Source organism: Fukomys damarensis, unplaced genomic scaffold (assembly GCF_012274545.1).
Source record: "Fukomys damarensis isolate Sample0158 unplaced genomic scaffold, DMR_v1.0_HiC HiC_scaffold_18, whole genome shotgun sequence".
Taxonomy (NCBI): domain Eukaryota; kingdom Metazoa; phylum Chordata; class Mammalia; order Rodentia; family Bathyergidae; genus Fukomys; species Fukomys damarensis.
Genome location: NW_022900930.1, coordinates 48,347,032 through 48,359,603, shown reverse-complemented (window position 1 = coordinate 48,359,603; position 12,572 = coordinate 48,347,032). Strand labels below are relative to the sequence as shown.

At 37.2% G+C, this 12,572-nt stretch overlaps 1 protein-coding gene across 10 annotated transcripts in view; it reads right to left on the bottom strand.

Annotated features, from left to right (window-relative positions):
• The window catches only part of Hmbox1 (homeobox containing 1), a 153,642-nt gene that overhangs the window by 46,130 nt on the left and 94,940 nt on the right, over nt 1-12,572 (bottom strand). For all 10 annotated transcript variants that reach the window (XM_019207477.2, XM_010623051.3, XM_010623071.3 and 7 more), the window contains one exon: nt 4,151-4,261. In XM_019207477.2, the coding sequence (XP_019063022.1) occupies nt 4,151-4,261 (111 nt within the window). The remainder of the gene's footprint in view (nt 1-4,150; nt 4,262-12,572) is intronic.

Below are 12,572 nucleotides of genomic sequence, written 5' to 3'. Positions count from 1 at the left end.
GGTGCAACCACTATGGAAATCAATATAGAGATACCTCAAAGAGCTGGGACTAGAGGTTCCATTTGACCCAGCCATCCCTCTGCTGGGTATCTTTCCAAAACAATTAAAAGAATCATATCACAGTAATATATACACACCTATGTTTATAGCGGCAGTTTGTAATAGCTAAGACTTGGAAACGGCCCATTTGCTCATCAGTTGGAAACTGGATAAAGAAGATGTGGTTTTTCTATAAAATGGAATACTACTCAGCCATAAAGAATGAGAAATTAGATTCATTCATAGGAAAATGGATACATATTGAGGATATACTCCTAAGTGAAATAAATAAGTCACACATGTATAAATACCAAATAGTTTCTCTGGTGTGAAAAGCTATAATAGTACATAAGATCCTAATAAGATAATTGACAATGTGAAATAGGAAGGGGCTAAAGGTGTGGGGAAAGTGGGAAGGGTAGAGGAAAGGTAATAAGGGAAAAGAAAAAAATATGAGAAAATGAAAAGATGGAAATAAAGTTTGCAAATGGGGAGGGGTGGAGGAGGTGAAGGGAGGGCAGGTAGAAGGGGGAAAAATGAGAACCAAGACCTGACACATAAAGGTACAAGAACCCAATAATGAATGTAACTGTACTGTATACCTAAACTGTACCAATAAACTCAGTAAGAGAAAAAAAAAAAAAAAAAAAAAAAAAAAAAAAAAAAACACTCCAATAAAAAGATTTCTTCTAAACACCCTAGCCTAGTTCATCTTGCTCTGGTATAAATAGATGGAGAATAATGACTAATCCAAGAATCGGCTCAAAATTATTGATTCTAGGGCTGGGGATTTAGCTCAGCAGCACAGTGCCTACTTGGCAAGCATGAAGTACTGAGTTCGATCCCTGGTACCACCCTCCCCCCCAAAAAAATCAAAAAAATCATTGACTCTAACAGAAAAATACAACTATACTAGAGTGCAAGAATGATGCAGATATACCTCAGACTCCTCTGAAGATAAACACAGCAGTCCTGGGCTGGCTGAAGGTCCATATAGGAAAGTGTAGGTAAATACCTGTTTCCTTACAGAACCATTTTCCCATATTATATCTGAGCTTCCACTAAAACAAAATTTTGCACTTTCACCTAGCAAATCTAAACCTCATGTGGAAAAAAGCTAGCTTCTCCCAAAGTCGACTGTCTCCTTCCCATGTCACCTCCCCAAGCTTTGTGTGGGAAGGAATGGGTACCTCTCTGAGCTCCGTGTTTACCTCGTGCCCTTGCTATGACAGCCTCTTAGCAAACTTTTAATTGTCTAATTTAGGAGTATGCAGAATCAGTGCCACAGCCTAAAGGCACAGCAAACCTAGTCTGCTGTAGTACTATTTAAATTAGGCAAGAGAAAAAACTTCTCAGGGCCAGGAATGTAGCTCAGAGGGGCAGTGTCTGCCTGGCAACTGTGAGGCCCTGAGTTCAATTCCTGGTACTGGAAAAAAAAAGTCTTTTGAGTTTAATTTTATTAAATAAAGGAGCATTGGATATCAACCGTGCTGAATTTGGCACACATTTCATTTTTAAAAGTAGGCATTTTCTTGTAATTTTTTTTCTTTTTCTTTCTTTTTTTTTCCAGTACTGGGATCAAACTCAGGACCTTGCACTTGCCAGGCAGGCATGGCACCACTAAGCTAAATCCCCAGCATTTGTAAATGTTTTCATAAAAAACAAGATAAATTACTTCTGATTAGTTCCTACCTGCCCGTTTTACTTGTAAGCCTTGGCAGGCTTTGGCTTATACTGGGAATTATGCTGATGAGTCTATTTATCAGAGAACTATACTACATCAATAGCCATTAGATTATCAGGAAAAACAACCTAAATATCCTTTTTTCTTGATGAGTCCACATAAAAAGAACTTTAGGAAAAAAAGGAAGTAAAGATGGAAGGAAGGAGGGATTAGGGAGAAAGAGAAAAGCTAAATGTGATCTAGAATGAAGAGGGTGAAAATGAGAACTTCACTCAGGGTATGCAAATAAAAATACTTTAAGGCCAAGAACAGAGACATAGAATATACAAACACATTTTGTTATTTTGTTGGCTTTTTAACACCCAAATTTACAAAGGAGAAAAATTAGTTAATAAATAAGCTATATTTAGGTGGCACTATAGTTTAGGTCATCTTTTCTAAACAGTAATAGTACCTTCAAAGTACTCACAAAGAAGAAACAATACTGTTCTTTAGCCAAAATCAAAGGTCATTTTAAAGTCAACAAAATAAAATTGCCAGAAAGAGTTCTATGCCACATCAACGCCTATGGAAATGCACAAATTTTTTTCTTTTTTTTTTTTGGTACCGAGGATCGAAATTGGGTCCTTGCGCTTGCAAGGCAGGCCACTGAACCGCTGAGCTAAATCCCTGGCCCTCAAAGAAATTTTTTAAGACATTGTAATTGCTAATATTCAATTATTGTTAATATAACAAGAACTACTCATTGGGAATTATGAACTTACCCTTTACAGCTGCTTTTAAATTATGTTCTACTGAAAACTTGACTTGACAGAGTAAGTATGGACTTGGTTTTCAAACAAAAAATAGAAAATGACAGCAATGCAACTTCCTTGACACAGAAACATACAAGTAAAGGAATCTGTTCTTTTTGTGTGTGTGTACAATTTCAAAACAGAATCTTGCTATGGTGTCCAGCCTTGACCTATGTGGCCCCAGTGGTCCTCTTGCCTCAGCTTTTGCGTGCTGGGATTACAGGTGTGAGGCACCACAAGCAGCAAAGGGAACTTACTGTTTTGTTTTGTTTTTTGTACTAGATGTAAAATCCAGAACCTTTTCACTGAGCTACATCACCAACCCACTTTTCATTTAATTTCAGATAGACTCTTACAAAATTTCTCAGGCTGGGCACAAACTCACAATCCTCCTGCTTCTGTCTCCCACATACTAGGATAACAGGATTGCGCCACTATGTCCAGCTCAGGGAACTTATTCTTAAAAGAAGGCACTATCTTGTAGAGAAAGTAGCTCTTAAACATCAAGGAGATGAATGCTGTTGGTCCTTTCCCATTTCAGCACCCTAGGTTCCACTTCCTCCAATTTCCCAATTATAGGTAAGCCTAGTTCTAGTTCTGAGAAATTTAAGTATAAAATAAAACATAAGGCAAAACAACAACTTTTTAAAAGCCAGCTCCAGAAAACTAGGACCAACCTAGTGTTAAAAACTGGACTCTGCTCACTTTGGCAGCACATGTACTAAAAACAGGACTCTACCAGTGGTGCTGCAGTGGTACTGCACCTGCCTGGAAAGCACAAGGTCCTGAGAGATCCCTGGTGCTAGGAAAAAGAAAAAAAAAAGGTTTCTACTTCTCACTCTCTGCAGTGTTAATGGATCAGCTGCAGCCTTTGAGCGGCATTCAGTCCTCTTTCCAGTTTCCTGATCTCTGCCAGACCCAGAGTCTGCCCTGGAACTCCTGTGTGGGACTCCCTCAACAGCCATACATAGGTTATATGTCAGTTCTATTCTAAATGCCAAATCAAGAGACAAAAATCGCTTCTCTTGTGCTGGCTGATTGCCTGGCACAGCTGCCTTGTGTCTGTCCCCCAAATTCATCATTCCTCTGCACTACACATGGTGGGACATCCTGATCATTCCTCTGGTAGTCAGTCCCCCTTGAGGTCACCAATGGCTTGTCTGGAATGTGATCAGATTTATAAAACCTCTGGACACAGTTCTTTGATTACCTAGCTGAATCCTTGCTGTTAGCCCAGGCTGTCCTGTTAAACAGACTAAGTGCCAAGTTCGTGTCCCTCTCCATCTGACTTGCTCTGCTGTGAATCATGGGAGAAGTGATGTCTGTTGGAAAGACTGCTTAGCATTCAGTTCAAAGTGCTGCTTCAACCATATCTTAAAAGTGGTCTCATATGGTAGTCACCAGCCACATATAACTGTTGAGGTGTTTGAAAATATGTGAAAATACATATTGGATTTCAAAGAACCAAGATAAGGAAAGAAGGATGAAAAGGGAAAGAAATCTCAATTTTAAAATACTGATCAAGTAAGGAAGTAGTGATGTATTTGCATATATATTATTAAAACTTCAATGAAATAATTAATAACATTCGTCTTGCTTCTGAAACAATAAATAAAAAGGAAGTTATATTTACCAGGGTTTGTCTTCTCAAGTTGATACCATCGGTAAAATGCTCTTTTCTTCTGTTCACTGAGGTCTGATCCCTGCTGCAACAGCCAATGAGAGATCCGGCTCTGGCTGATACCTGTGCAGAAAAAAAGAAAAGCTTTTGAGGGCACTGAAATGACGGTGAAGCGAGTGGCGGTTCTGCTGGTTCTTGGTGTCACTCTATAAGGAAGCTGCAAACTCATGCCAACTTTTTTATAGTAGGCTGACTGCACTGGCTAGGCCACACTCAGAGACTGTCTACTAGTGGGCAAAGCATTTTATTAACCAAGACTTTACAGTGGCCTTGAAAATTAACCTCCAAACCAGGGTCCATCCATATGAGATAAACAGTGAAAGCCCTAAATAACTGTTTTCAGTCAAAAGCTATCCTTCACTGACTGGTGCCCTCCCTCCACCTCTGGTTTAGACAATCAGAACGTTTTAACAGATACTGAGTGAAAAAAAATCAAGTCAGAAAGTTTTGCTACTCAATATTGATACTGCAAAACACACACACACACACACACACACACACACACACACACACACACACACAATTAGGGGCTAGTAAGCCTCGCATGGTTGTACACACCTGTAATCCTTGGGAGGCTGAAGCAGGAGGATTGCTGAGAGTTAGAGGCCAACCCGGGCTACATAGCAAATTCAAGACCAGTCTGAACTACATAGTAAGACCCAGTCTCATAAATAAATAAACTTAATAAGAATAAATTAATTTTTAAAATTAGGAAATAGGAAAGGAAAGCTGAGAAAGGTCACTTACTGTCTTCAATAAGGATTTTGGCTTGTTATTCATTTAGGCATTTATAGACTCATTACCATTAGTATAAAAAAGAACCAGCAGACTTTTAGACTTATGCTGCACTATGAACTCCGAAGAAGTCTCAGCAGAAATTTTTTGAACACAAATACTCCCTTCTCCCCCAGAGGAACAGAATATAAGGTAGTCTTCTGCTATCACTAAGAAGTTCTTGATAACAATTAGAAATGTGAAGAATCTCTATATCTGAAAGTAAAAGAAAAGCATGACTAAAACAACTAGAATAAGAATCACATTTCTGGCCACTATAGCTCTTCTAAAAAAATGAATAATTGAAACAGAAGTGGCAAAAGCAGAGAGTGTGGGGAAAGTCCACAAGGTATTTTCTCAAAGACCATTCAGTTATGGGAGAGGGTTACCGATACCTTACCAAGCAATTATTACCACTGGGCCCAACACCTGTTTAAAGCTGTAATGCACAAGAAACAGGAAGAGTGGTTATCATGAAGTAATCACACCTCCTAACAGGAGAAAAAGCAGGAGGTTTGGCAGTCGCATTTAATTCATTAAAAACAAGCACTAGAGTTTCACACACTTAGAACCCTTTGTTAAAGAAACTTTGAGGAAATGGAGGAGAGTGTTAAAAGAGAGACTGTAAAATAAGGTTCCCTGATTGGAAATATCTTTTACTTGCAAAGGGCAAATTTCAAATAGTTTTCCAAACCCTGAGCGATTACACTGTCAAGTAATTCACAGATCAGTTTTCTAACAAACTGAAGATCTATGTGACACAGGTGCTTGTATGAGTGTTCCAAGTAAATGCAATTATTCTGACAATTAAATCAGCCATGTTTTCCAATACTTTCACCAAAAGTATAGTTTCAGAAATCACGGTATTTTTTATAGTATTTTAAATAAGAGTAAAAAAAAAGCACCCATTTAGTACTATGGAATAAAAATTGATTTCACACCACAAAATAAACTACTTTACATGCATTCTTCATGTTGGTACCATAAAACTAAAGAACGGAATTAGGGCCAGGGATTTAGCTCCGTGGTGCTGCTACCTGCCTTCAAAATGCAACAACCCGAGTTTGATCCCTGGTACCAAAAAAAACAAACAAACAAAAAACATGGAATTTAAGGAAAATCTGTTAAGAAAAAAAAAAGTTATCGTTCTGTTAGTTTTTTCCAATATTAAACATTCCCTACACAGTGAAATCACACATAGAACAAACCAGAGGGCCCAATAGTTATGGTAGCTATCCAGGTTCTGCTATGTGGATAGGAGGGAGAAAGTGGCAAAAGTCCATGAAAAGAAAGTTATAGTATATATTTATATAACCAAATACTAACAAATTTTTAAACTAATGTTTGAAAAAGCTATCAAATGGGCAAGGGCTCAGTGGCACCACACCCACCTCACTGGCACAGGGTCCTGAGGTTGATCCCTGGTACCAAATAAAATAAACAAACAAACAAACAAATAAAAAGCTATCAAACAAGAAAACAAAAGAAAAACAAAAAAACATCTATACCAAGTATATGGAATACACAGAACTGTCATATAAGAGTAAAATGGCTCTGGAAAACAGGTGGACAATATCAACTAAAGCTGAACTTATGTACACACTATGACTTAGTAATGTGTTTACCAAGTATATACACCCACGGAAATATGTACATATGCAATAGAAATATGTGCAAAAAGCATGTACAAGAAGGTTAAAAAATGACTTTCCATACTAGTCTCCAATTCAAAAAACTAAATGCCCATCAGCTTAAATTGTGATAGTCATACATAGAAAAATGTTAAACTATTATTACATTTTTACAACTACCCATATAAACACACAAAACTAATGTTGCCAGACACACAAAAAAGCCATACACAAATATATGATTTATTTTTTAAAAAGTAAATAATCTACAAGGATAGAAATTAGAACTGATTTCTGATGCAGAAGGAAAAAGACTGAGGAGAGAAAGACTGAGGAGACAACGTGAGAAAGGTGTATGTGCTGATTAGCAATGCTCTTTAACTTGATCTCGAGTGTGGGCATTTAAGTGCCTTCACATTTTAAAAGTCATTAAGTTGCCCTATTCTGTACACATATCTAAATTTTTAAGTTTCCCTCAAAAAGTTTTTAAAGCTCTATGTAGTTTCCAAGAAGTAAATACAGATGTAACATTATGGAAAGATGCTGATAATACAAATAACAAAAGTATATACTTTCATGAATATTTTATATACTCTATTCTATTTAACAAAGATACACATTATAAACTCAAAGTGCAAACTTTTCTTACATTTCTTCCTCTACACTGTTTTCTTAATCTTTATATAAATGTGTTAATTTAATTTTTAGCTTTTCATCCTGAATACTACATACTTTTGTTTTATAAAAATTACAACAAAATGAAAGAAATGAAAAAAAATTAATTTCTACCTTTTCATTCTACTTCTATACTGGGGTAAGCAATATGAACTATTTATACATATGCTGTTTCACAATTTCGTCTATGTGTAATTATGAATTTAGTTAGGCACAGAGGAGGGTGATATGTATTATTCTTGTACTCATCTTTTGCATAAGGAAGAAATGAAGAACTTCTTCCCTATAAGTTTCAGTTTTAATATAATTAACACAGAAAACAAAAAACAAAGCAAGCAGCTTTCCAGAAGAAGTACTATAAGAAAAAAACATAAAGGGCAATGTTTTATAATTCTTTTAGCAACTTATGCTAAGGTTCCTTTAACTTATCCTTCCAGGGGTTGTTTGAAACTTCAGTTCAGCTTGGTATTCAAAGTTCCTGCAGCTTCTCCTTACTGGCAATTTTGCTTTTGTTTTTGCAATTTCCCTTTGGGAGAAAATTTCCCTGACTTACCACTGCTGAAGAAATCTCTTTGTCCACAAGTTTTAGCTCCTCAAAATCTCTTTTCTACCTTTAACAGGCAGAACAATTTACATACCTCAGGAGACTAAAACTGCTCCTTGCTTCACTCTTTCCAGTAAGAAAGTAACCACACTGAACTCTGAGGAGGAAAAGCTTTATGCCAGCACCATCCACATTATTTTGTGGGCTTTATCAGACTCCCTCCTCTTCCTCAAATACCATGCTCCCCTCCACTAGAGGGCTCTCCGCCATAATCCATTCTTCTCAGAGTCTCTTACACTGCGTACAAATTCATGTTTCGTTTCTCCCACATCCTGTGGAGTGAGACACTGCTGACTACTGCATCATCCTCATCCTGGAATGCGGATGCAACTCCTGCGAGGCACCTCTTCAGTCAGCTTCAGGGGCCAGCTCCCTACCATTAGTGGCCTCTAGGGTGCCATCTTTTAGGTATCTTTTCTTATTGAATATACTCTTTTGGTGGTCTCGCCAACAATCCTGGCATAAAATGTCATCTAAGTGCCCAAGCCATTCAGGGCATCAGATGTTTCTTTTACATCTTCTACTAGATAGCTTCAAAGAAATTTTCCCACAGGTTCTCCATATACTAAGCTTAATTCATTATCCTCATGCTTAATCTGCGCTTCTTCCTGGGTCCCTATGTCAATTTTACCTTTCACTCTACCCCTGACTTTTACAAGTTTAGCAAATCCAATCAATTTTATCTTACTAAAATTATATTCATGTTCTTTCTAGTCCTCATTCCTGCAGATGGATTTTTAGCTTCTTTTACCTATACAATAGCAATAATGTTGGCAAAAAGAATAGGCCATCTAAGAGCAACAAAATGTAAAATCCTCATGATTAGCTCTTTTAATTAGGAGATTATTTTACAGTTGAAAAAGTAAAATACCCTTCTTCAAGCAATTTTCTACTTGAAAATTGCTATCAAGTATAATTCACCTTCCACAATGAAACCAGATTTATGTTTAAACATCTTAAATTAAAACATAATGATTGTTTATAAAAATTTAAGTCACCAACACACAGAGAAAAATCCTTTTCCCTTCTTATCCCTTCTATTTCCTATCCTAGAGCTATCCTTGTCTATGTGGTGTGTACTCATCCAGACTCTTTCCCACGTACTTAATACATAAACACATATGTGCATATATACACACACATATACATATGTTTTTAAAACATACATTTGGGGTTCTGTACATGTTAAGTAACCTACTTTTCTCACGTGATGTCTGGGAATTTTCTCATGTAGAACATTCTACATTTCTCTCATTCCAGCTACATGGCCATCCTCTCCATAATTTATTAAAGCATTAAAACATCTATTATTGGATATTCAGTTGTTGCTGATTTCGTGCTATTATAAATGATGAGGTAATGAAACTTTATGTAGAGTTGCTTTCTTTGTTCACATGAATTATTTTAGGGTTGATTTACAGGAATGTGATTTCTGATTCATAGTATAGAAGCAGCTTTTAAACTTGCCAAAGGGCTGGGGACTTAGCTCAGTGGTTCCCCCGCCTGCCTTGCAAGTGCAAGGTCTCAAGTTTGATTCCTGGTACCAAAAAAACAAACAAAAATAAACTTCCCAAAGATGACACCAAACTCTCTCTTAGAAAACATCATATTCAATTTTATACTCTAACTAAACAATAGTGATGAGAATGCTTCATGTTCTCCCCATTACTGAATATTTTGAAACACTTTTTGAAGAACTTTGTTCTTATGATTATACCATTTAAAAAAAAAACAATTAATTCAGAGAAAAGAGTAAAACTTAAGGGGAAAGCTAAAAAAAACAAAAAACAAAAAACAAACCACACCCAGTGAGGAATGGTAGTTCACAACTATAATCCTAGCACTCTGGGAGGCCGAGATAGAAGGATCACATGTTTGAAGCCATCTTGAATTTTTTTCTTTTTTTGGGGGGTACCAGGTTCAAACTCAGAACCTTGCACTTGCGAGGCAGGTGGTGACACCACTGAGCTAAATCCCTGGCGAAGCAAGCTTGAATAACCTAAGGAGACCCTGTCTCAAAAAGGAGAGAAGGGGAAGAGTATAGTTCAGAGCAAAGGCGTGAGTTCAACTCCCAGTACTACAAAAGTAAATATAAAAATATACAGCCAAAGTACCACCACTTTGAAATAACAACACTCATTCCAATATCAATACATAGAAAAAGCAGAATTAAGCAAATCAGATCACACTATAGATAGAATTAAAAAATATAAAAGCATTACATTTTTAAAAAGTAAAGAAACAAAAACATAAAACCTTAGGGTTGTGCTGGGCATGGAGGTGTACACCTATAATCTCAGCAGTTGAAAGGCTGAGGCAGGAGGATCACCATGAGTTTGAGGCCAGCCTAGGCCACATAGTGAGTGCAAGGACTGGACTACATAGCAAGACCTTGTCTCAATCAATCAATCAGCCAGTCAAACAAATAAACAAACCAACCCTAGGGTAAAAATGAAAACTCCACTGTGGTTTACTATGAGTCCTCTAAAGCATAGAAGATAATTACACAAAAACCAGATGTAGCTTGAATGCACCTCTTGTAAACTTCTGCGCAATATGTAGTCAGTCTTGGCTCAAAAAACTGAGTAGATATGGCAGAGTGCAATAGGCACCTGCATGATTCCTGCAAGTCTGCGAATCTTCTTGCTTTTGCATAATTACCTCTAACATTGCCGCAGGGTTGGTCTGAGCAACCAAAAGATGTGCCAGAAATGAAGGTCCTTGGTTTCTGAGGCTGGATCACAAAAGACTTTGAGAGGTACAATCAACTAATATGGTGTGTGTTTTAAAATTTTTAAATTTATTACAGTAAAAGACACATTGCCATGAATCCTCCTCAAATATTCCTCCTGGCTCCAAACACAATTATTCCACTGTTGTTGCCACACACTGAAGCATTTCCAGAAGTTCTTTTTTGTATATTTAGCTGTACTGTCCTGTCTTCTTCGATGTCCTGAACTGAATCAAAATGCTTTATGTGACATTGTAATGTGACGTGGGGTGCATCATAACAACATCACAGCAGGCTTGAAATCTGACAATAGTAACATTACAGTGAAAACCAGGTATAGCCTAGGAAGCAGTGGAGAGGAGAAAATAGTCTGGGGTTTCCCAAAACACTGTTCAAAGTGAGTGAGTTGTGACCTGTCTGGCAACAACCTAGAAGTCCCTATTTGCAAAGATTTATCTTTAACTGTTCTGACGCAAACATCACTCAGAATGAACAGCCTTTTCCTCCTAGAGGGAAGACAAAAAAGGAAATTGGTTTGTTGTAAACAGTCTGTGGCAAGTGTTTAACATTGTTATTGCCTGAGATAACAGTTGAAGTGAACAAGAAGCTGCCCAGAATACTTAAAAAAGAAAAGCTGAGGAACGAGCTGGTACTCATGAGGAACTTCAAAAAGCATTCTCAGGAATGTAGAAAGACTGAGGAATGCATGAGTAAGACTGTGGAGGTGCCTAGGTGTATGCAGATGCATAGTAAAGGCCTTTGAAGATCACAAAATTGTAACCTCTGTCTGGTTTTGAAACAGTGCAAAAAAGAAAATAAAGCCTGAGGTAGAAGTATAATTATATAACTAAACAATTACCTATGAATTAAAAGTGTTTCCCAATATATGTACAAAGCTCCTTAGAAAAACTGAGAGATGTATCTGCTCCAGGGACTTACTGTAACCTTTGACTAAAAATAAGCTGGCCATTAGACCAACAAGGAAAGAGTGCAAGCCGGGCATGGTGGTGCAGACTAACTGCAATGCCAGGAAGCTGAGACTTTAAGGCCAGCGTGGACTACACTGTGAGTTCAAGGCCAGGCTGAACTACAAATCAAGATCCTGTCTCAAAAATGACAACACAACAAATCCTAAGAAAATGAGTTAGTATACACATACTGACTTTAAAGCCAAATGTGGTAGCACACGCCTGTAATTCCAGTACTAGGAATGCTGAGACACGAGGATTGCTGCAAGTACGAGGCTAGCGTGTACTACATATGAACCAGCCTGGACTACAGAGAACTTGTCTCAAAAAAAAAAAGGAAACAACAATCCATGTCGACCTAAATTAAATCAAGAAATTTACCTAATAAACAGTAAATCTATAAGAGTCTCACTTCCAGAGTTATCACATTATATTTAAAATATGTAGTTTCAAAAACCAAAACTTATGATACATGCAAAAAAATAGGAAAATACAGACCACATACATCATAAAAGAAGAAATCAATAAGTGTCCTTGAAGAAACTCAGATATTGGACTTACTAGACAAAGATTGTTTTGTTTTGAAACAGGGTCTCGCTATACAGCTCGGGTCAGCCTTGAACTCACTATGTAGCCCAGATTGGCCTCGAACTCACAGCAGTCCTCCTACTCAGCCTCTTAAATGCTGAGATTACAAGTGTGAGCCTCGCACTAGATGAAAATTTAAAGCAGGTGTTTTAAATAACTAAAAGTAATATTATAAAGAACTAAAGGAAAGTATGAGAAAAGTATCTTAAAGATATCAGTAAAGGGAAAGAAAATAAAAGAACCACCCCCTAAAACAATAAATCTAGAGTTGAAAAGTACAGCAACAGAAATATAAATTTGGGTCCAGGATGTAGCTCAATGACACCACACCTGCCTGGCAAGTGCAAGGTCCTGAGTTTGATTCCCAATACCAGGAAAAAAAAAAAAAAAAAAAAAAAAAAAT